The sequence below is a fragment of the Biomphalaria glabrata genome, chromosome 4, assembly GCF_947242115.1.
Source record: "Biomphalaria glabrata chromosome 4, xgBioGlab47.1, whole genome shotgun sequence".
In the NCBI taxonomy this organism is placed as follows: Eukaryota; Metazoa; Mollusca; class Gastropoda; family Planorbidae; genus Biomphalaria; species Biomphalaria glabrata.
Genome location: NC_074714.1, coordinates 49,133,308 through 49,159,379, shown reverse-complemented (window position 1 = coordinate 49,159,379; position 26,072 = coordinate 49,133,308). Strand labels below are relative to the sequence as shown.

The 26,072-nt window shown below is 33.5% G+C and overlaps 1 protein-coding gene across 23 annotated transcripts in view; it reads right to left on the bottom strand.

The window, feature by feature from the left end:
* The window catches only part of LOC106051462 (plasma membrane calcium-transporting ATPase 2-like), a 121,794-nt gene that overhangs the window by 31,874 nt on the left and 63,848 nt on the right, over positions 1-26,072 (bottom strand). For 10 of the 23 annotated variants that reach the window (XR_008777614.1, XM_056027169.1, XM_056027180.1 and 7 more), the window contains 9 exons: positions 14,494-14,689; positions 12,797-12,985; positions 9,146-9,412; positions 8,327-8,452; positions 7,729-7,884; positions 6,865-6,888; positions 5,516-5,551; positions 4,088-4,117; positions 1,000-1,032 (listed from right to left, as the gene is read on the bottom strand). Coding sequence is in view for 22 of the 23 variants with exons in the window: in XM_056027169.1 (XP_055883144.1) it covers positions 1,000-1,032; positions 4,088-4,117; positions 5,516-5,551; positions 6,865-6,888; positions 7,729-7,884; positions 8,327-8,452; positions 9,146-9,412; positions 12,797-12,985; positions 14,494-14,659 (1,027 nt within the window). In the remaining variant the exon portion in view is untranslated. Of the gene's footprint in view, positions 1-999; positions 1,033-4,087; positions 4,118-5,515; positions 5,552-6,864; positions 6,889-7,728; positions 7,885-8,326; positions 8,453-9,145; positions 9,413-12,796; positions 12,986-14,493; positions 14,693-26,072 lie in introns of all 23 variants that reach the window. The other 13 variants (XM_056027171.1, XM_056027176.1, XM_056027179.1 and 10 more) reach the window with 9 other exon arrangements.

The following is a 26,072-nucleotide window of genomic DNA, read 5'->3' as shown; positions in this document are numbered from 1 at the left end:
TCACGCAACACTAAACATTAAACATGCCACAACAGTTTCAAGTCCATGGTTCTAGTTTACAAGATAGATGACCATTAGATTTTCAAATAGTCAGGGTTTAATACTTTTAAATGTGCTTTCCAGCTCCTCCCTTGCTAAACAGCAAGATTTGCTCTTATAAAAAATGTGGTTAAAGGTGAAGTATCTAAGTGGTAACTACTGATGGGGGTGGTTAAAAAAAAAAAAAAAAAAGCAAACAGAGATATAGTCACACCTATATTTGAATCGGATATCAAATATACTGCCACATGAGTGAACACAACAACAGAATGAATCCAGAATAAAACAGTAGGGGTTGTGTACTACATTAGCCTGTTATGTGTGCAGTTCATTAACACACAAACATTACATAACAATGTGTGGGCAAAGAATCACAATAATAAACAGTACAAATATTAACCACAGGAAAGTGTAGAATCTAATTCTCATCACTGATACATTTGGTTAAAGAAAAAAAGTAAAAATATTTTTTAATTTGTGTCCAAACTTTCCTTAGTTAAAGAATTTGTTTGTACTGTTCTTCCATAAGGAATCAGTTTGGACAGTTATAAAATTAACAACCAAATTCAATTAGAAAAAGAAAGAAAAAAAAAAAAAACTTGTTTAAGTGAAAATGAATCTTAAGAATAATTATAAACCTTATAGTCTTCAAAAAAATACAATTGCCTATTTCTAACTACAAAGTTTTAAATGGGGAAAATGGTTGTTCTTTAGTAATGGACTTTTTTTTTAGCCTGCAAGTATTTTTTTTTGGAAGATGTCCTCTTGTTTGAACCAATAATAATTTTTTTTTTAGAACTCCGCTGTATCATGTATATTTGAAATTAATTTATTACAAAGTAAATTCACAGTGAAATCCAATATTACTTCTATTTTATAATTGTTAAAGAAGTCAACTACAGAACATGACACAGACATTAACATCAAACTACAACCACAGTTACAAAAGCATTCACCTACCGGTTTTCGCTTCACTCTCGTTAGAGGGGATCACTAAGAAAAAAAAATTGAAAACAAAAAAATCACAAACAAGGAAAAGTAAAAAATTCACAACTAAACTAAAAAAAAAAAAAAAACAACTCAAAACTATGATTACTTGCCTAGGGAAACACTGTCAGATATGGGCAAGTAATTCAAGCAAAGAAAAACAAAAACAACTCAAAAGAAATGCATTGAAAAAAAAATGACAACCTATTCTTTAACAGATTATTTCAAACCTTGCACTCAATTCAGAATGATGTCAGCTATTTTCAATTCTAATATTTAACCCAAAAAATAAAATTCGTATATAATATCCCCCCCCCCCCCCCCCCAAATTTATCGCTCTTCACAATGTTAAAATCTAGATGCAGCGTTTGAAATAAGCATGAGCTTCATCAAGCACTTTTTTTTTTGTGTGGGGTGTAGCTGTTTTTCTATAATGAATAAAACAGTCAAAAGTTATGACTCTCCTACTATTTCATTAATCCAAAACAAACAAACAAGAATTTCTGCTTAACAAAGCTCAAAAGAAAAGGCTGTTGCTTCTTTGTTGTTGTTTTTTTTTGAACAGCTGTAATATAGACATTAATAATGTTAATTTGATTGCAAAGAAAAATGATGCAGATGCTTGTAGATAGCATGCAAATTTATGTTTGCAAGCACAAGAGAAACAAATAGAGACCAAGGTCCATGAACAGAGATTTAGGGATATAGCCTAGCAAATATTCCAATCACTTTATGTTCAATGGGTTATATATATAGTCTTTATCTGAAGACTTCAGATTTGTTTAGAAAAAAAGGCTCTGTGTACATATTTAAAACCTGATGGTGGTGATTACCATCATTTATGAGAGAGAGAGAGAGAGGAAAGGGTCTTTTTCTAACAATAAATAAATAAATATTACTCTAACAATTTTTTTTTATTCGCAAAATACTTTTTGATAAATTAAGCCTCCAAAGAGCTAAAAGTATTTCAATTAACTTTTTACTATTGAGCATCTGCATCATTCAAATGGCACAGTGCATGGTGTTATTATACAACATTGAGATGCTTCTTAGTTACATTATATTGAGTTGATTCTAAATTATAAAATATTCTTTCCAGATTTTTCTTTTTAAACACTTTTTAAAAAGTGTATTTTATAACAACATTGATCAAATCAGTTTTCATTTTTCATGGGTAAAGCTTATAATAATGAGTTTATGACTTTACTGTTATTGTTTAAACAATGATTTATAAATAATCTAGACAGCGCTGTTAGTGTTAGCTTATAAAGGGTGACAAAAGTTGTGAGCATTAACAAAAACATCAAATTTTGTTAATGCTCAACTCACGTCCTACATGAAAGATGTTCACATTGTCTTTACTTACAAGCACAACTACAAGATAAAGCTGATGTTCAAATATTGTCTATAAATTGTTCATCTTGTAGTAGTGCTAGAGAATGATATCTCCTTTAATCATAGAGACAAAAATCAGTGACATCAAATCATTGCGGCACAGAATAAAGACATGAAAGGTATGCTCATGGGACAAAGTTAGACAAGAAGGCGTCTTTACAAGATTTAGAAAAACATGTTAGTTTCAACTGAGCTTAAGTTAAACTTTCTTGAGTTATCTCAACTTATCTGTGGCCAGAGCTTCCAGCATTCAATGTAACTTTTGAAATAGACAAAGCTTTAACTCACCCTCTTTGAAAGTAGTGTTGATGCGATCAAAGGTTAATAAAAGTTTTTTATTTGGCCCTATGCTAATTAATAACAGATTCTAGAGGTGCTATTATCTAGACCTAATCATTGAATTTTTTAAAAAGTTTAATCCATGGACAATAAAACAGAACTTACTGCTGATAAATATATATATTTTTTTTAGTTCATTTAAAAAAGAATGAAAACAAGGTTTATCCTGATAATTTAGATAAGTCACTGCAAAGCTGGTGGTGTTGGAAAGATTAATTCACTATATTTTAAAACTGATGCGGTGTGTAAAGAATTGGTGGGCTAACATAGTATGAAGAAACACTAACATGATATTATTATATTCTAAAAACACACAGTCAATGTCTCAGGCCAACAACTGGTGTTCCTGACTCAGAAAATGTGTGACAAGAGAATGTATGTAGCTAAACTAAGGCTGGAAGCCCTGTATATTGACCATAGATCAGTCAAGTCTAACATTGCAAGCGGAGAAACATTTTTAGCAGCAATGAGTGCAATTAGATTTAGTCCAAGGAAATATGAAATGTTAAAATTTGCATAACATGAAAACACTACACAAAATATCTGCAATAAGGGATTTAAAAAATAAAAAAAGTAGTATCATTACTAATTATTGAAATTATGATAAATGGTTTGATGTTAAATGTTTTTTTCTTTTTTTTTTTTTTTTTTTAAATAAAAAAATGGCCTGACAATTGTTAACAGGAATACAACAAATAACAAGTAAAAACATTTAAAGCCTCTAAAAGCAACATAACATGAATAATTAACTAAACTAGTGCTTAAAAAAAATACTAAGGATTCGTTTCAAAAAAGGAGGGTATGGGGTTAATTAGCACTTGTTAAATCACCAGCTCATAACACAAATTGTCTATCATTCTTCTAAAAAATAATTATCTAAAAAAAAAAAAAAATGACAAGGAAAAAAAAGAAAAGGTGCAACAACTAAATGAGTGATGGCAACATAAAGTTTATCCATGAGAACATTTGAACTCAGAAGTAAGGAGGAGCCGAAATGCATGTGACACTTAGGACAAGCAACCCAGTCAATACACTGTTTGGAACACAAATGTCTTCTGAAAAGTTGTTTTTTGTTAGATTAAAAAAGAAACCAAAAAAAAAAAAATATTTTAGAGAGGAACAACAATACAACAGTTGAAACAAAACAAAACAAAAACTCTGTAACCAGAAAGAAAAACAATTGAAAATCAAAAAATGAAAACAATTATGTTAATTTAAAAAAAAAAAAAAAAAAAAAAAAAATGCTGTTTCAATAAAATGAACATTAAAACAAAAAATGAACACTGAAGTAATATTTTAGTAAAAATAAAACAATAATCCATAAAACCTTTACTACTGACTCCCTTGCAACAAATTACTGCAAAATGATGAAGCTTTGAGTGATAAGAAAAATAAAAGACACAGACTAAGTCTCACTACTTCTATCTGTTGCCCTGTCTGAATTGGTCCCAGTCAAAAAAACATGTTAACTCAGCATGCAACAACAATAGTAGATGTCATGAAACACAGACACCAAAGCAGAGAAAATAAAGAGCGTTGTAGGGAACTATGAAAGGCCAGACGGAAGGGAAATACACACAAAGTATTATGGAAACTTCCTCGCTTAGCTTTACAACTGCCAACCCCTTTTGTCTTTCCCATTGATCAGAATGATATAGAATATCCTTTGAATCACACAAATGTTTGCTCTCAGTGTTTGGAAGAGAAGAAGATGAGGAAAGCCAAACATTGCCTGCCACAAAAATAAGGAGGAATCAATGATTGTGTTGGATACACTAGTCCATAGCCTGAACACAATGCAATCTATGTTTCAAAGTAAGAGAGACCAAACATTGAAGCAAATGCCAGAGAAGCTGAAACATTCACACACACACACTGCCAATATGCAAGGACTAAAACCTAATGTCAAATAATCATTCAGTTTACAGGTCATTTATTAGCTAAGGAAAGAAAAAGTCTATCTTAAAACAATGTTTCTCTAAAGTTATTTATAAAAAAAAATTGAGTCACTTACTAGTAATAACATTGGTACAAAAGACTTGCAGAATCTATTCAGAATTTCTAAAAACTTTTCAAATGAAGGAAGCCAATATTAACACCAATCAAAGAGGTTGTGTATCATTTACCGAGCTTTTTTTTTTTTCTTCTTCTTCAAGAATGACTCCAAAATTGACTTACAGAAGAATGTTGGTAATAGATGGAAAAACATCAGAGAGGTTAAAAAAAAAAGCCACTACCTAGATACATGCAATGATTGACTTGTGGTAAAGAAAGTTGGCATCAATTCTTTCATGTCACACAGAAAGGAAGTTTCCAACTAACCAAACAAAGAAAAAGAACACAACATAAAACAAGGAACATTTCATAAACTGGTTTCAAACAAAACAAAAGCAGCTTTTTTTTTTGCATGACAAGGGGCATGCTGGAGACTCTTCCCACAGCACCTAACACTTTCTTATAGTTCTTTAGTAGAATGGAATTACATTGTGTTTTTTTTTCTCAACTAGTCAAGAATATAGTACAAAAAAAATAAAAAAATCAATTGTTAGTACATATTTATGTGTTCATTACTTTGGTTTTATTCATTTATTGCATTCTTTTCATTTTCAATTCAATTCAAACCAAAACTAAAATAGCCAAGATATGCAAATAGGCTTGATGCATAAACACACACAAAAGTTCATCTATTTGTTGTATGTTGTTACTATGACTATGCAATGATTAAGATGAAGCAAAAATATGTTGAGACACTTACATGGTTTCTTCTGCTCCAGGTCCTTCCTGTCCACTCCTGAAAGTTGAGAGAGTTAAGAGAAGATGGCACACACAAACATAAGATTCAGGAGATTAGTACAAGCCAAGGCCTCTTGTAGGCCTAATTCACTAAACACCTGTGTTTATAGTTCCACTTGGGGGCCACTAATACACTTATAATTGCCAAATACGATGGAAAATAAATGCCAAGTTTTTCCTTCAGTACAATTTTTGGTGCGGAAAACTTCAAGATATGGGATTTTTGTTTTGTTGAGACTTATTTAAATATTTCACTTTAATCAGCTCATGCTACAATCTCTTCTTCTTTTTGTTAAAGTTATTCTTCACAAAATAAATAGCTTGAAAATGAGCTAGTAAGCTTTAAAAAACCAACACCTTTGCAGATTCATGTTAGCATTCAAATGCTAGCCTTCAAATCAGAAAATATTTAGCCCCTCTTGTACCATTGGAAGGAAGAAACGGCATACTAGGAATGTCTAGTAAAGTTATACATATATCCATGACATCAAAAGCTAATGAAAATATATAACAATTAAGACTTGAGTTTGGTCTATCTAAACTATCTTTCTGTGCCTTCACAGTGCCACAATTCGCTAGTGGAAACAGTTTTGTGCAGACAGAAACTATCAAATACAAAATTTGTCTGTAATAAACTAATACCGGCTGATATCACCAGGGAAATTACCTAACAAACTCCTCCTTTTTTTTGTTACATAGGGAATAAATAAAATGTGTAAACTCTGATAACAAAATTGGCAAAAATTGTTTGCTATGCAGACAACATGGATGAGAAGAGACTAAACTAAGTTATAATAAACAAAGGTACAAGGGAAGGCTGGAACTGGCTGTGTGTTTGCTCAGTGATCTCAAGATACAAGAACAAGCTGGACACTTAACACACCTGGATGTACACATGATAATAAAATGTATGCTGTAGAAGTAGGTGATATGTCAAAGAGAAAAGGTTCAGTTCAAGTACATGAAACACACAACAATAAGTCAAGGACAAATACGCTGTACATCGACTCTAAACCAAAGGAAAAGAACAACGGAGAAGGAATTGGGAAGGGGATGTCTATGGCAATTTTGAAAGGTTGAAAAAAAAAATAAATAAAATTAAGGATGGAAAATTATTTTGTTGTTAAAATAATTAGAACTAAAAGGATAGACAGTCTATGAATAAGGAATCTTAAATGTTTAGGTTTATAAGAAGCAACTTTCAATTGTTGAAACAAGCAGGAGGAAAAATAACTATCAAAAAAAAAAAAAAAAAAAAAGAAAGAAAGAAAGAAAAAAAAAAAAGAGTACTGTTTAAGAGAATAAGTTTACCTTTAACGGCTACTAAACGAATGTCTGGACATGAATGGTGAGACAAAATGTCAATATAAATGATTATAGCTTTCATTTGGCACTAAACTAGAGTGATGTAAATATATTGTGATCTGGTGTTTCTGTCATGCGCCATTGGACGTAGAGTGGAGTTCAAAGTTCAGACACAGTAGGAAGATATAATTTATCTCAAGCTTTTAAATAAATAACGCTGCATTAGTTCCAGACATAGTTACCCATGCCTTCGCTGGAAGTAAATTTCTCCAAGGATCAAAATTAGAGTTGATATATGAGGGCATGTTTTGTTTTAGCTTTTGGATTCACTAATACCAGACAGTTTTTTAAGGTATAAAAAGTAAAATAATTGGCCAGATGAAAACAACTGGACCCTGAAATGTTCAAATAATATAAGCACTGTCATGCCTCCTTATAATTAGGGCATTATATGCTAAATAGATTGCCTGCCTTCACTGCATACACTTCAAAAACAAGACATATATGGACCATTATAGTTTTCTTTCTTTCAATATAGTCATGCAAACAAAAGACTACAGAGCATGACCTAATCACCCGCCCCCATACATTGTACATTCTGTTCAAGCAGGACAGCATGCTTTGTAAGACAAAAATATATAGATCAGGATGAAGATGACAAGTGGGCTATTGCCCTCAGGTTTAAAATCAAATGATTATAAAGCCTATTGAATTGTATCATTTGAAAAACTTTGGGGGATCAGGGAAATAGATTAAAGTATAAATATTATGTACTATGTTCACTGAAATAATGATGTGTACTGTTTCGCTCTCAAACACAGTGGGGGATGACAATGAAGACAGAAGAGGAAGAATAGAAAATGATTTTACCAGCTTCTTTGTCAGCATCTTTCTTTTTCTCATTTTTCTTCTTCTTATCCTTGCCTTCTTCACTCTCATTCAGCAGGGCAAAGATGATACCTGTCTGTGAGTTGGGCCCTACTGCTGTCACCAGCATCTTACCACTGCCCTCCATCACATGTGTACCTGAACAGTTAGGGTCAACATATATAGTGAAAGAACATGTGGCTTTCTATAATAAAAGTTAATTAGTTTACTTAACAATGGTGAAACATTGTAGTGTTTCCCCTTTGCCTTGTCAGACAGTAAGAAACAGACACAAGGCTGTCAGTCAAGATTCAGGCTAATGTAAATGTGAATGCTACGGGTCCATCCCTGATCAAGTTTAGAATAATTACAATAAGGGGCATAACAAAAATACTATTTTATACAATTAGCACTGCAGATACTTCTAAATATTTTTAATTGATGGTGGTCACTAGATATTTCCTATTATATATTTACCAATATGGTATATTGCTTGATGGAAATGAAAAATCCAAAAGTGAACTTCAAATAGAGTAAATAATTCACGAAGAAAACAAGACATATGACATCTCTGTTAGATGACCTGTTATGTATACGCTACCTGAAAGCAACATAGGGTCTTTATTTTCTCCCTTCTTCACATGGTCAGACTCGCCAGTCAATGAACTCTCGTCCACTTTCAGGTCATTGCTCTGAATAATTATACCATCAGCAGGTAACAGATCACCTGTGAGTGTATAATTGTAACATTTTGAATAATATAATCAGAATAGGAATAAAATATTTAAAATAAAGTACAACACAGGACTTCATGAAAAAAAAAGAAAAAAAAAAGATTCAGATGTATTAATAAAAGAATTATTTCCAACATAATTTTCTTAGAATTAAGATCATAATTACATAACAGAGGTGGGTTGTTTTTTGTTATTTTATAAGCATATATATATGTATATGAGCATCTAATTGTTGCAATGATTTCAACCAATAAATAAGCCAATGATACTTTCATTAATAAAATGATACTCTTATTAATAACTATATTCATTGATTTTTAAAGCACAAAATAACTGCCATGTATCTAGATAACAGACAAGATTTGTTGCTAATAACAAGGATGGAAGTTTATATGACCTAACCATCAGAGAAAGAAATAGATTTTTCAAGCAGAACTTAACCTTGTAGTTAGCAAAAAAAAAAAAAAACAAGGAAAAAAGTCCAAGGGTGCTAAAAATTAATATTCCTGCAAATTCTGTTCTTTCCTAGCTCTTCAAGAAGTGAATTCTAGACCAGGATATTTATATATCTGCGGGCAGACTAGTGTTGTGCTAGATGTGGTTTCATTACATCTCAATCTAGAAACACTACAGCATGAAATTCCAGATTTTATCATACATTTAACCTAATTTTCACAATAACTTACCATATTTAACTTGACATATATCTCCAACCACCAATGCTCCCACGGGAATCTGTTCAACCACACCTTTGCGAATGGTGGCAAATTTGTGCTCATGCTCAATGCGACTCTGTAGACCACGGAACTGTTTCTCTTTGCTCCAGTCATTGAAAGCAGTCACAAGCACAACAACAACGACAGCAACCAAAATAGCCAGACCATCAATCCAGCCAGCAGCCTCTTCAAAGTCTGAACCAGATGATTCATAAGTGTCTTCTTCTCTGATGCCCGCTGGAAATGTCAAAACATACATAAACTTATTTTCAACTAAATTGCAAGATGCTTAGGAACTGTCTATATGCTTATTAATATTTATTGCTCTCTGTCTAATACTAACATAATATTGTCCTAAGAAATTATTTTTGGGGGAAAAAGAAGAAGAAGAACCCTTGTGGCAATTAGAATAATAGTGTTTTATTTTTTATAGTGAGTGAAGTGGGATACATGGAGCTAACATTATGATGGCTAGGAACATTCATAAGTTTAGAAATGAATGTGTTCCACACCACGAGAATATCTCATAAACCAGCTTTGCCAAACCAACATCTCTGCAAAAACAAATGGACCCAAATGATAATTTGTAAGTAATTAAATTTATTTCAAAACTTGGCTTGCATGAGACCCATTGCCTGATTTCAATTTATCTTTAAATTCATATTTAATCATGTAGATTATGGATAATAATGATAAAAATCAACATTAATACTATTCTTAAAATGGACAGTCTTAGAATCTTACTTATATTTCAAAAGTAAACAGTATATTCAACTAATTTTTTTTTTTAACTTCCAATAACATTTTTACAGTAACTAATTGTTCCTGTCTATTGACAATCCTTTAAACATTTATATAAACAAAATTTGAAACATCAATATCAAACTTCAATATAAAAAAAAATTTTTTAGCACAAACAAACAAACAAAAAAATCTCTTAAAGTAATTTCAACACAAACTTCATGATCATTGGCAGTTCCAAATGACAAAGGGGTTAGTCATTGAAAACAAAAACTGGATGGCTTGGTAGGGAGAAAGTAAAAAATGCGTTGTAGTTTATCAAAAGAAAAAAAAAAGAAGGGAATTACAAGCATATGGTTAGGATATTTTTTTTTAATTCTTATTTATAAGAGCAGCAACATTTCACCTAGTGGGTTAACAAATTAATTTAATTTTGTATTGTTTTTAGAAACCTTGGGAAACAATTGATATACCTAATACCCCTTTTTATATTAAGAGACCAAACTGATATGCACTAAGAATAGAAGATAAAATGATTGTCAGGGTCTGCTAATAACATGAAAGCTTCACAGGAGGAAAATATGACTAGTTGGACATAAGAAGCCAAAAGGGCATCTTTTTTTTTTAAATCAAACATTGCAGTTAGTCAAATAATGTGTATTTCAATGTTGTTGTTTATTCAATGCAATAAATGCAGCAAATAACAGCCAAATAAATACTAATAAGCATTGGTATTTAATCCTTAAAAAAAAAAAAAAAAAAAAAAAAAAGCATCATTTGCTCATTTGACAGATCTGGCTTAAATGAGTATTATCAGGCAGTGCATGTGTTCTATAAGGTGTAAGGCTTTGTACATTAGTTTAAAACTTTCTTGTTGCACATTGCCAACAGCCTTAGGAAGCTTATTTTAAGGTGAACAATGACCTTTAGTGTGCTTAATGAAGATATGTGCTTGTTGAACTTATTCTTGAATGCTTCTTTCCGATTATGATACATGTAGTACATTTTTCTGAGCTTTCTTTACAAAACTCAAATAAGGTGATGCCTGCTTTCTCTTATTTCCTGATAAAACTAGAAGGAAAAGACACACTTCTTTTCTCCATTTGCTATTTTAATATTGAGTCAGAAAACTGATTGATAAAATATAGAAAGTGCAAAGTTGTGTTTTTAAGTTTTAAAATCACTGCATTGGAAATTTCAGTTTTAGAGTTAGAATTTAAAAATAAAAGTGGAAAGAAACAAAAAAAAATGGGGGAGAGAGAAATGTTGAATTTGGGATCAGAAAACGAATGAAATTTTCAGCTGGAAAAAAATGTAGCCAAATTAATGTGTGAGATTTCACACATTTTGTATCATTGGTAAATAAATGAATAAAATACAAGTTTAAAACAAAATTATTAAGATAACATTAAAATCATTTTCTTTAAACATTTTCTTGACATAAAAATGTTTTAATTGAACTTGTTTTGAAATGTTTCAGAAATGTGAAGATTTAAACAAAAATGATCTCATTAAACAAATGCCATTTTCAGATGAAAGAACTTTACGACATCACTAAATCTTTTTTTAAGCACATCTCAGGGTCATACATAGTCTAAATATCTAAATTATAGAGCTCTCAATATCAATAACTTTCAAATCTTAGTTACATGAAAATGAATCAGTTCAATGTAAGGTCACAAAGCCTGGGGTTTACTATTTACTATGTATGTAATGTATTTGTAATAACTAAGCAGTACATTTATTCTCCATTCCAAACAAAAGTTCTAAAATTTAATTAAAAACAAAAATTGAACTGAAATTTCTTTTCTTTAAGATAAAAAAAAAATGTAAAAAAAATAGATTAGTGTTTTCAATAACCATATTAGATAAGAGAAACTAAATCAAATCATTTCTTGCACTATTTTGTTCACCTTACGTCTACTATGGCTCTCTTTTTTAAAGAAAAAAACTTCCTGAAGCAAACAAACTAAAAATGAGATCCATACTTACTGTCATCAGCTTACACAAACAAAAATGAAAATAAAGAAACAAAACATATTCATGCATGTCCTATTTTATGAACATTGGCAAAATGTGCATTTTATATCGCTTATAGATGTGTTGTTTTTTGTGTGTGTTTTATAATGGTGAAACGCCTGATGAATAAATTAATTTATTTAACACTAAAGTTCATCTCAGCTTCTTATTTTATTCACAGTTTATAGCTTAAAACTGCAAGGTTAACAGTTTCTGCCTCTCACTACATTCCATCCTAGTATATGCATTTGCAAACTATATTCATATCACTTCCTTTACTAACTTATTGCTTGTCTGTCTACAAATATATAATACTACAGCAAGTATTTTGAAGGGACCACAAATCTATATAAAAGACAAGTGAGAGTACTTTCATTCTGTTGGGTAGACTCTGCTCCCCCCCCCCCCTCCTTTTTTTTTGGTTTAAATTGTTAGTTTGCCTTATATCGTTTTAGAATCTTGAGGTTTCTTGGATTTCCTCTCTCATACCCAGTACTGTTCATCTCAACAGTCTAGATGTTAATGTGCTTTTCCGTATTTGACCTAATTACCATGCTTTTGTAAATGGTTAAGTCTTTTTTTTTTTTTTAGACCTTCATTGAAAGCTTAATCATTATTATTTTCTTTTTTTTTGCTGCAAATGCCATTTTAGAAAGTATTATTCTTCCCTATTCATTTTCTAATTTCCCAAGCTGTGTAGCAAAGAGTAGCTAAAAGTGGCTTTTTTTTTTTATTTCTCTCTCTCTTCTCTCTCTCTCTCTAATGTCAAGCATTTTTGTCAAAAATCTTTGCATTCAGTATCTAAAATATTTTTTAAAAATGCATTAAAAAAAAATAAAAAAAATAAAACTGTCTTCTTACTTTGATCCTCCTTTGGAGCTTTGTAAAATGATAATCCTAATGAGATGATGGCAGCAACAATAAGAATAATGAGAGTAACATCTTGTAATGCCTCCCAAACTAACTGCAGAAATGTCTTTGGAGGTTTTGGGGGAATTACATTAGAACCATAAATTTTCTTTCTTAGTTCCAGATCAGATTCATCTAGACCTGCAAAAACAAAATGTACAACATGTTAAACACACAAACACTTAAAGGCACTTATATAGTAAGGGTACGATTGTAGATCTTAGTAAATTGGGATGTATATTCAGATGACAGAAACATTGATAGTTACAAGGAAGTGGCGTTTGAATAAAGGCAAGTTTGAAAACAAGTGCTAAACAATAATGGTGCCAAACTAAACAAGCAGCTTCTCCAGAGTTGCCACAGAGCAAACCACAATAGGATGCATTTCCAAAGAATTCCAACATATATAATCATTTGTATTTAGAACTGTATTATACATTTTTTTTCAAAGGATGACACAGTAAGGATTGTTTATGTCAATTGCTTTGAATTACAATGACACCACTTCAGGAAGTTTTTGCAATGGACATGAACATCTTTTGAAGAATCTGAACTTGATCTAATGTTCCCATAACAAGGATATTGAAATATTGAATTGGTGTTTGTGCTACTATTTTCAAAAAAGAACATCAAATAAAGAATGTCATCAACTTCAGTAGTAAAGCTATACATTGTCTAAACTTAACTTGATTGAAAAAGTTACATGGGGATCACAATAGGATTAGCAAAGATGTTGAAAGGCTGATTTACATAAGTTAAAATGTATAATCTAGAAAAACTTCAGATAATCATGGTGCTCCATTATGCAAAAGATAAACAACTGATGACAGCTGGAGTCCTAGAATAGATGCAAAGCAAACTTCACATTGTTGTTACAGGAGACATTAATTTCAGCTACTCAGCATAGAGTCAAATTATAAGATGATGTATATAATGTATGTATTGGTATATATATCTTTACTAACAAAAACAATAATAAAATATACTTTAAAAAAAAATCAAAGCTTATATTAAGTGTAATTGTATCAATGGACCTCATTCACCAATCGTAAACAAAACAACATTTAGTCACGTGATCTTATTGATAAAACAACGAAAAAAACTGTCACGTGACAATCATCATGAATTAAACATGAGATCGTAAATTATATAAAAGAGATAGCGCACCATGTGGCTAAATGTTGTTTGTTTACGGTTGGTGAATGAGGTCCATTGGTTTGGACCAGTCATACATGTAATTATATGTGTATGATTGAGTACATGTTTACTTGATCATTTGCATGAAAAAAATGTTCACTAAGGACTCAAGGGGACTAATTCAACTTGTACCACATACCAGTATGATACAAGTATTATTTCTTTCCCTTGTTCAAGATAAACAAAATAATTAATTACCAATACTTTATTAACTAATTTTTTAAATTGATTTTTATGATTTCAGGTAAAAGAAATAATTTTGCAAAAATTTCATCCTAATCTGAGATTGTGAGAAATAATGTGTAAAAACATTTTAGCATACAGACAGTAAGTTGATATAAGCTTTGTAAAAAAAAAATTGGCCCTTAGCGCTTTTAAATAATTCATACACCTAGATTGACCTAGATGTTTAATTAATTTGATGTTGGCAGGTTACATAAAGAATTTCTTACCTTGTACTGGATCAGTCTTCAGTTTCCTGCACATTTCAAACACACCTCCATACCGAGAGTTGAGCAGTTCCAGACCCTCTTGACCACGGTGTTCCATGAGGTGTCCAAGCTCTTCCACAGAGAGGCCATAGGGTGACACCCCATGGCCAGACCCCGAAGCATCCATGCTTTATGCCCAAATCACCTCCTCACACTTCTACTTGAACAGAAGAAGAAACAAAAATAGAATAAATTATAGAGAAGGATTAATAATAGGAAAACAATGTGTTTAGACATTTTAATGCAACCAAAATTTCAGTGTGAATGAAAACTTGTCTCTTATTAGCCTCGTTTATAAATGTATCACAAACATCTGTGTGTCTACGTTTGTCTACCTGACACCCATATAAATAATATATAAATCTCAAAAACTATTTTGACTAAGTGTCAGAGATGTAAAAAAAAAATCACTTTTAGGGAAATTGAGAGACCCAATGATACCCTACACTACTCTACAGAGATACTCTACTAGATCAGGCCAGTCTTTAACTTGTGCTAACTGCTAGATGGACAAAAATTACTAAAAGAACACAATGACAATACATTATGATTAATGATTAGATTAAGAGTTTATTAGAGTTAGAACTAGAGCATATTTGCCTAGGAAAGGTTTATGTATATATATAGTATTATATTTATCATGACTCATGTGCTTATGAAATAAAACTGTTTAATTTTAATTTGTATTTTTACAAGTTATTTTTAATGAGTGATTGTAGATAAAAACATGTTACAATTCATTAATAATTAAAGCTGGCTGAATTTAGTGGATCTAAATTAGTCTGTAGACGTAGATCATACTCATGGCCATGGCATGGATGAGCCTTGATAAGATATTTTATGACAATATTATTAATATTACTTTTACAAGTTAAATTTTCATAACATATTACTAGATAGAGTCTAGTCTAGTCCTAGATCTATCTGACTACCTTAGCCGCCTTAGGCTTATTAAAGTTATTACAAACTTAATATATAATTAAATACTAAGTATTATATTATTATAAAATAATTATAGGAGTAAGTAGACCTAGAATAGAATAGATACTATATAATCTAGCTATACTAGTATACTCATTATACTGAGACTACTATAACTATAACTTCAGTATAAGTAAAAATTATAAGTCATAGATTCTAATAATAAGTCTATATTTTTTATAACTTTAATATAACTATTATTACTATTAATACTATTATGTAACTAGATTAGATCTATGAGAGCAGCGTACTATTATTAATTTTAGATATCTAGACCATTAGTCACTATATATAGATCTAGGACCAGATAAAACAAAAATAAATTATTACTTTAGATTTAGATCTGTATAGATTACTACGAAGTAGAAGAAAAGACCTATCCAAATAGAAAACAAAAATGTGTAGGATTATGAAGCACGTTTGGTAGCTTAATCCGGTGAAGAGATTAGCGTCCCTTTGCTCAAGAAGCGCGGATTCTCTGCATGCGATAATCACGTTGTGGTCAGCGTCTACGCTTCGGTGATTATGCAAATGCGTAAGGTCAATGTCGTAGGTATTTATTTGTGAAAAAAAAAAAGTTAATTTTTCTTTATGACAAGAGATTTCGTTACTAAAAAATAAAGAGCGAATGCGATTAATCGACTACATATCTAGTATTCCGTTGCAATGCTTAAGGTTTACAATTTCATCAACACCGTACTTGACAAAGGTGAAAGATAAGTAGTTAGATCTTTAGGGTCTCGCGAAAAACAAGAAGACATGGCGGAAATGGGGGTGGGCAATGCATGTCTCCTGTGCTAATAAAAATTAACATGTAAGTTTTTTGTTTTTTTAAAGTAGTCTACAACTTGCACGAGTTAAATGTTATGGAAACGCAGCTAGAACTTTCCTTTCAAAACTAGTTTCATCACTAGCAAAAAGACATCTTCAACTATAGATATCCCGCTGTTTACTGACCTCTTTCTGTGCTAAGTCAACACTTCAGAAGAGGGGAGGAAGAAAAAAAAACTGAGGTGGCTTGTGGGAAGAGAATGTAGGGAAATAAGTGCATATTGAGATCGATCAGTCCAGCCTACGACGTCATCCACACCAATAGCAGTTTCAGGTTATTTCGGTGGACATATTCTCCATGCTATACCGGAGATTGTCATGTTATTGTCACCGTTGCTAGGCGTCGGCCCTCGAGTATACAAATAAAGAGAAAAGATACCGGGGGAAAGACACTCTGAACGTTGTAGCAAGAAAGCCAATGTTGGCACCTAAAGACATCTCCACGAAAAGTTCCCTAGACCTAGAACTGTTTAAATCCCTACGCAGACAGCAAAGCTATGAATAACGGCATCGTCCATGAGCTCAAAAGGGGGAGGGGGGGGGAGACAATAAGAAAGTTCAAAATGGGAATAATCAATAGAATGAGAAAACTTGAGAAAGGAAAAGACCAACGTCTCAAATCATTCCACAAATGCCAGGGCTTCACGAAGCCCTAGACAAATAGATTGACCAACCAGAATCCTGGACTGAGTCTTACTTTAGCACCTTCGAAGTAACACATGAGAGACTGTCACACTAGACTGGTGGATGCCGACACGCGATCAGAGTTTGTAAGCAAAACAAATATATTCCAATTTTCTGGGAATCTTACTTTACTGGAAATTGTAGGAGGCCTATAAAGCTTCTTTGGAATTCACAGACCAAAGGTTTTAGTTGTTAATCCCGCAACTAACTTGGAGGGAAGAAAGCCTTCAAGTTTCCATTTAACTAAATGTAAGACAGATCAACAAAGAAAATACATACATATATATACAACCACAATCACACACACACACACATTATATATATATATATATATATATATATATATATATATATATATATATATATATATATATATATATATATATATATATATTCACTTCTGCAGACAAGATGTGGAACAAATTAAACTTATAAAGTGTATAGACTATAGACTGATATTACTATGAAGAGTAATTATACTTGAGCGTTGCTTGCACTTCATATTTATATTAATGTTTTCGGTCAGTGGGTTGTCTTCATAAAAAAAAAAATAGTGCCAATACATGGTAAATAGAAACAGATCAAAGACCACACATTTAAACGCCTTAAGTGCATCCGACTCTGAATCACCAATGACTCTGAATATTCTAGTCTCGACCCAACCAACCAGACTATATTCCCGTTTCACCAAACCTACACAAGTCAGAGTCTTTTGATGATCTGCCAAAAGCAATGCATTCCAGCTTTGTGTTCTCCTCGGAAACCAAATCTAAATAGTTCAGTAGCTCACTGTAGCTGGCGTGTGCAGTAGAGAAGTGAGTACAGGTACTTCCTCCTACACACTATGTAGGGCTACAGCAGATGACCTTTATGGTCACACACTCGCCAGACGTAGCTCATCAAAGGATCGAAAGATTGCTTACCAGTACTGTACTCTTCACTATACTTCCAATGCTACTTTCAACAAATACTAACTAAATACAAATGAATGCAACCAGAAATAGCCGATGACAGAATGGCATATACGTCAGTGTCAGATCAAATCAACAGGCATTGAAATAAGAATATTTAAGACTAAGACTGCTTTATTGATCCTTACGGAAATTTGTTGTCATTACAAGGACTCTTTTCTCATATAAAGACAACGCAACAGAAACATACACATAAATACAACAGACACAACAGAGAATGTTCATCCAGGGACTACACACAGGCATATTTGTTTTCTTCCAAAGTTCCAGCCAAGTCTTCCAATGCTACAATTCATGTCCATGGACGCCTCGTGTAAAATGTCCACAGTCCACCATATGTTCACAATGAACAACATTTTACTGTTATCTTTGCTCAGCAGGACCATCAAAAGATTCCCAACCAGCAACTACAATCCGTTGGGTTCGCTCCAAGAGAATGCTCTTGAGAAGGCAACAGATCAGACAAAGGACGAGCCGAAGATGGCATATTGTGCTCAACAACTATTTCCTCAAGGAGAAGAGAAACAGCTTTAATGAAGTAGAGCAGTTCAATGGAGAGCTTCAAGAGACACAGGACAAGACAAACGCCAACAATCTTGCATGGATCAACGTCTAGGAGCAATTCAATCTTGTCAAACTGATCATTTGTATCACATGCGCGCATGTGTGTGTGAGTAGTAGTATGGCCAGTGGTGTACGTGATCAGGAGCAAGGAGAGAGAGAGAGAGAGAACTCTATGTCAACAGTCTCCTCAATGCCTCAAGTGAAATAAAATAGATATGAATTAAAAAATGGGGGGGGGGGAGGTTTCTAATTTTCAACCAGATTCTGCCACGGCTCACACAGCACAAAGTAAACGATCGTGTTGTTCTAGGCAGCACACTTAATTAGATTCAAGGCCTTGGGATTTTTTCTTCTTCAACTTTTTCCCTCATTCACATGCATGGCTAAATATCCCATGTTAATTATGTTTTTTGAAGAGTCCTAATTGGCTAATACAATTATCATAGCTATTGGAACTCAATAATTCGATAATTGAAAACAAAGACACTGAACGTCTTGGGGTAGTTCAGAGTTATCAACTACCCGTTCTATGCATCGGCTACATATGACATAAGCAATAAAACAACGAACTCTAGTTATTGACTAACCTAAGCAGTAACTACACATTAAATAAGGGGATTACTAAACTTTCCCAAACTATGAAGATTGCTGTGAAAGATTTCTGTTTTCGTTAAGAATTACGACCGTAAAAGTAATACTAAGCAGTTTCTAGACGCATTTAATGAACTTCAAAAAGCGTTGAACTAATAAAACTGCACAAGCTTTTTTTTTTTTTTAATTTGTAGTTTGTTTGTTTTTTAAACTGCAAGCAGATTAAGTTGAACTCCACGGGCCAGAAGAAATGGGTTGTGCTCAAAACGATCCCTTGAATCACAAGGCGATCACAAGATACATATACCGCCAATGATGGAACCACAAATGACACCTTTCTCTTCCCCGTATTTCTTTGGCAAGTCGGTGCTACCAATATTTGTAATGAAAGACAAAGGCGGATACATACTTTTTTAAAAAATGTTTGTTACTTCATTTCTACTCTAGGCCAGGCCAGACATAAAACCAGTCTAGTGATGGCACGTTTTGTGCAGACCCTCATCTTCACTCATCAAAGACTCGTCTGAACTCGCACCAAAAGTTTCAATGAATTGAACTTCAATCATCAAAATAACTCAAACCTATCAAATCTGGCGATGACCGGTGCACGTGTGATGCAGTCCTAGAGGTACAAGTAGATCTATGTAGGCGATAGCAGCAGTGTGAGCTACACAGGGGGGCGTGTTTGTACCCAGATTGATGGGCGTCTACAAATAGATCATTTTTTTAAAATCTAAACGCTGTTGAAATTTAATGCCCTTTGTTTCCCCAGGAAGTCTTTTTACTTCTCCAAAGAGGACAAAAGCATAGATGAACAACTAAAGTAACCTATAGAAAATTATAATAACTAAATATGAAAAAAAAAGTACACAAAATGAATTAGACAATAAATTTTTATTTTAAATTAGAAACTGTTTTGACTTTAAAATACCCAGACAAAAAAACATGCTCCTAACGTCACCAACATGTAAGGCTACCTACACGTCAGCCATATTGGCCAAAAGTGCTTCCGGGCTAGAGAAAGATGGCATCAGGACAACGTCAATGTCCACTCTCCTTTACCCATTCGTTCCGCGTAGCCCTGGCCGGAACTAGACATCGGTTCATACAGACAAACGTACTGTCGTACTAAGTAGAAATGAAACGGAGTGATAGAGAAAGAGGAACAGTGTGGCAGGGAGAAATAAAGATCGATACAAGTAAATCGATAGTTAGCACTAAGCTTTCAATTGAAGGTTTGGCATAACGCCGCAGTTCGGGGATCTCCGAATGTTCAAGTCTGTGCAATGGAGGCGCTGGCTATAAAGAAAATTTTTTTGAAGTGCGACATTTTCTGCAGCACTTTTAGGTTGGGGGGGGGGGAGACTTAATTAAACAAAGAATAAAATGAATTGTTATTGGTATTAAATTCTAATTATTTCAGTGTATGGCCTTTCGAGTGCGGAGATTTCCTAAGTTTCTATGACACGCAAAATTGTGAGTGGCTAGGAAGATACAGCTGTGTGAGTGGCTAGGAAGATACAGTTGTGTGAGTGGCTAGGAAGACACAGTGGTGTGAGTGGCTAGGAAGATACAGTTGTGTGAGTGGCTAGGAAGACAGACAGTGGTGTGATGCATAGAACCAACCCTGATAGCCAGACCCAAGTCTGACACCAACATCGATGAATCACTGACAATATACGTACACCAGTCTCACGACTTGACATTTTCGACACTCAACTTAGGCGTTACTCATAGTCTCGTCATCTGCCATGATTTGTCGATATAGAGTCGATATAGACAATCTCATTCCCCTCCACAAAGAAATGGAATGCTTCACATCAGGTACATCGCTAATATAACTTTCAAGCTGATACATTTTGAAAGACAATGTTGAAGTGTGAGATGACATTACACGTATCTTGCGATTAGACCATTAGGGAATGGGGAAGGGGGAGAGAGAGTTCACAGAATGACCACCTCATAGAGAAGGCACGCAATGAGCCTAGTTGTAGTCCACTACAATGTAATGCAGGCCAATAAAAGAGGTATGAATTCGGTAATGAAATTAATATACAATCTCATTAATAAGAGTTGCTCCAAGCATGAGAATTTACATTTATAAAGAAAGAACTGCGAGTATTTAGTAGTTTTGTTTTTTTTTGTTTTTAAGCCACGTCCTTTTTTTCTTTCAAGTATCAATCCTCTTGTCGAGAGCTTATTTCGACATTGTTTATTTTTAGAAATAGTTAAACCAATCAAAATGTGACACATTCTGATTCTTTTTCTGCACAGCTCTAGAAGTAATTTTCCCCACTTTTGTGTCAAGGTAAGCCACTTTGCTGAGTCATTTGACATGGTTTTTTAATTGAAATTATTTGTATTTTTATTTTCAAATGACTATTTCTCTTCTTAGCTTGTTAACTCTTCATGTGTTCTGGCTGGACACTGGACATGTATTTCGAAAACGGCTCTAACGATTTTCCTAGATTCGACAGTTGATGTAGATCTTTGGGGAAAAATAATTCCCTTATTGGCCAAACAGTGAAAACTCTTGATTTCAAAATAGAATCATCTTCAAATAAAATTTAGCTTAAATCTATGTTGAATACGCTTCAGTGGGAATTCCCGCACTCGCCTCAAATGTTTCTTTTGCATTCAGTCAAGATTGGAATCAATAAGCAGACGTACAGAAACATGTAGCGCATCGTCTGATGTGGAAATTAACTGGATCGTAAAAAAAGAACTGGATTATGCAAACTTACTAGAAAGACTCCTTGTAGTATTGAAGCATTACAATAAATAAATAGAATGAGGGTCATGGTTAGACCGCCACCAAGCTTCACAAAAGTGGAAATGATTTTTTTTTTAAAGCACTTTTTTTTTAAAGTTACTTGTTAACTTATTATTTGTGTTTGTAATTAGCAACTATGCCCAGCCATTGATACAAGTAGGTCAATTCATTAGTTGAACAGTGTCGTCTCAATGACAATGCTTACACAGAAAACACGTTTGCCTCTCAGTTCGCATTACTTACTGTGTCTCTTGTGGCAAATCATTCACAATAAATGCATTTTAATCACAGAAAGAAAAAAAAAAAAGACCGCAGCGGATGAAACAAAAAGAATTCAAATGAGAAATAAGGTCGTTCTAACATTACTGTAAATTTTACAAATAACAAGCGAAATATATATAAATACTTTTTTTTTTTAAAGTTTATCTAAGAAGTCCACGTTAATAATGTAGAAGTTATTCCCTTTATTTCGATATCAAACAAAATAATAAATACCCGATAATGAATTAACTGTTTGGTTAATTTTTTAATTGATTCGTGTTTTGTTAAGTCCACTAAATAATTGTGTGGAAAGTTTCAACTAGATCAAAGAAGAAAGAGTGTGGGAGAATGTACAGTTATCTAAAGCGGGACGAAGCCCCACATAGTTGGCAATATCTCTTAATACTGAAGCATTCATATCTCATGTTGGTACAGAACAAAATAATTCATCGTTTCATTTTTTTAAATTCATTCTTGTTTCGTTAGGGACGGCAAATAATTGTGTTAAGTTTCAATTTGATCCGAGAATGGCTGTGGCAGAAATAACGGGTTCAATATTTTTTACCAGGCAAAGTAACTTAATATAAGCTTTGTAAAAAAACAACAACATGGAGGCGGGTGTTTTCCGTCAGTCCTAGCCGGTGGGAAGACTTGTACAAAGAAATGTTCCAAGAACTGCTTAGTCTAGGGAAACAGAATACACACTCACTTCAATATATACTAACTAGCTCTCTTTAAACCGGTGTCAGGTCAGGTCTTTCAAGAGAAAATATCTGACTTGAGATGCATAGAGAAAAGAAAAGGAAAAGAAGAAAGATCATAAAGGAACTGTGACATTAACAAGTAGTGCTGATATAAAGGAACTGTGACATTAACAAGTAGTGCTGATATAAAGGAGTAGTGGTGTTGCCATACTAGCTAACATTATTATGGCTCAAAAAAAAATTATTGAAAAAAAAAAAAAATTACCCAAATCAACCCGCTCCTAGAATATGCACTACTTGACACTCGGGAGCCAAAGATTAGGGCGGAGTGATAGCGTGAAAACAACGTTACAAGAATGTTGTCTGTTTCATCTGGCCACGTGCCTAGCAAAAGACTGTCTGCTCCTTCTCCCCGCGGTTAAAGCGTAAAGAAAGTAAGGACATAGAATACGTTCAATGGGTGACTCGACGCACATCGGGGAAACGCAAAATACAACGCCTCACACACGCACCTTCAAAACAACAGCAACAACAAACAAGCAAAATAAAAATATCCTTTAAAAAAACAAAAAAAAAAAAAAAACAAAGGTCATCTAAAGGGGAAGAACTCCGTCCTTAAAACTATATCAATAATTTCCCTTATTCGATATTAGAACAAAATAATTATTTACCAATAATTAATTGACAAGTTGTTGTTTTTTTTTAATCGATTCATATTTTGTAAGTTACAATAAATAATTGTTTAAAGTATCAACTTAATCAGAGAATGCGCGAGGGAGAAATAGCGTTAAAAACTAATTAAGGGGACTAAACCCATCAAATTTAGCCATATCTGTGAATACTGAATAATTAGTTTCCCTTGTTGCTATCAAACAAAGTAATTAATTTCCAGTAATTAATTGACTAATCGGTTACTTCGGTTATTTATTTTTTTATTGAGTCATATCTTGTCTATGTCAATGAGTAATTTTGCTAAGTTTCACCTTGGGTGTGTGAGAAATAAAGTGTACAAACTTTGTATCAGACAGACAGACAGAGTGAGTTGATATGAAGCTTTGTAAAAACAGTTAACATCTACTAAGTGGAAAAAAACAAACTGCTATGAAATGCCCGAACTATTTGAGGCTATTAATTTCAATGTTACAACCTTTCAACTAGAGATCCAGTATATCTGATGCTGTTGGGAATGAGGTCCAGTTATTCGTAGAAGAGGTGCATGCTATGTGTCGTGCTCAAAGCCAAACGGTTTATATCGTACGCTCCACATCTTTCCCTCTTTGTCATGTGCTGGCTCCTCCCTGTTCCTGTTTTAAATGAGCAATCTATCCCATAATTCTTATCGCGGCTATTGCCTTCCCTTCAATCCAATGGGTGGCAGCAGCCGCACATTGAACTGACCCGGGAGATTCACCACAAAGTAATGACCCGTCTTTTGACTATTTGCACGTTCTATAAATAACGTTACTTAAAGAAAAGAAAGCTTGGGGGGGGGGGGGTTACAGTACTTTCTCTCCATCCAGACGAACATCTACGTCATCGAAGTGCAAACATATGGGCCAGTGTGCGAGGCAACAATAGGGCGGGCTACGTTTGGGTTACACAAATCTTTTTTTTTCTTTACAAATCAAACTAGATCTATAACTAAATAATAATAATTTTGAAATAATAAACAAAAAAACAACAACCAATATATCAGCGTGACGTAACAGATACAGTTTTATTTATATAGATGATAACGTAACTTTTTATGAGAATGCTAGTATTAATATAGTTGTAGAAACAAAAAAAAAAAAGATAGAAAAGGTCCGCTAGATTGCCCAACAGAATACATTATTAGATGAGACAAACCAAGGGACTAGGTAGGCTAGGGATGTAATCAAAGCGTTTAGTAACAAATCTTGAGTTTAAATGCTAAAGCGGAAAATATAGAATTAGATTGAAGACCGCCTTATGATTATGGTACCACTCATTGAATGAAACATGGTGTCTGAAATCGTTCTGTCGTACATTAATGGTGTTTCTCCCAAAAGATACGAAGAATACACCAATATTTACTGTCAACTATAAGAATTGTCATTTTCTTTTATTACGACACGGACAATTCGGGGAGAATAAACAGAATATAAAATAGAGCCTTGCCCCAATTGTGTTTAGAACTTGAAAATAAAGACGATGATACTAAACAAATAGTATAACGAACTTGTGACTGTCATTGAGCAGAATATTATTTATTTTAATAGTACTTTTTTTCTGCACATGCTTGGTATTGAATTGTATACAGTTCAATGTAACCCGTGTCATGCGGTTATTGAACGAGACATTTTCCCCACTTATGGTTCTGAACTAAAGATAGACACCCAAAGCAACCAGAACGTGTGCACTCTGAGGCAGAAGTAACCAATAAAATCTCTGAGACAAGACATCAGATCGAACTAGAAATACATTCACGCATCCGCTGGTAGATGATGGTGCGTGTGTGCGTTCAATGTCTAATAAATATAGCCTCTCGCACAGATCGATGCCAGAACACACGAGCAACTGTCTGCTGAGGCATTACCGTATTTACCAGTGTGGCGGGGGAGGACCAAGAGTTTCTCAGACTTGACATTTACAAAATAAAAAAAGTTGTATTCCCAAGAGTGACACTGACAAGAATGAATTCGCGGAGAGAAGAGAGAGAGAGAGAGAGAGAGAGTAGGGAAAACAACACATCTAGATAAGTCGTAGACTAGACTCATCCTTTGGAGGTAGGCCAAATGAAGAGATTGGGGATAAGATACGATCAATACCATCTAGCCTGACACGAGACCGTCCTCACTTGCTTGTCATAGGAATTGATTCTCATGGCAGTAGTCACATGTGACATAATACATTCACACAGCGCAGGTTTTTAATTTATAATATAACTTAAGCTGATGTTTTGCCATAAAATCTCTCTTTTCTTTCATATCTTATACAACTCACCTTATACACAACAGTAGCCCAGTCCCTGAGGGAGGACAGCCCTGGTCAATATTTTAGCAGCCTGCGGCCATCGGCTAAGCGCTGAATCTAGTAATGCTTATTCAGCAACAAGAGCTTAAGACATTTCTGGAGTCCCAACTGACATCTTAGGTTACCAACAAACAGTGGACATTCGGAATGCGTAGAAAATGTCCACGGGAAAAAAAAAACTTGATC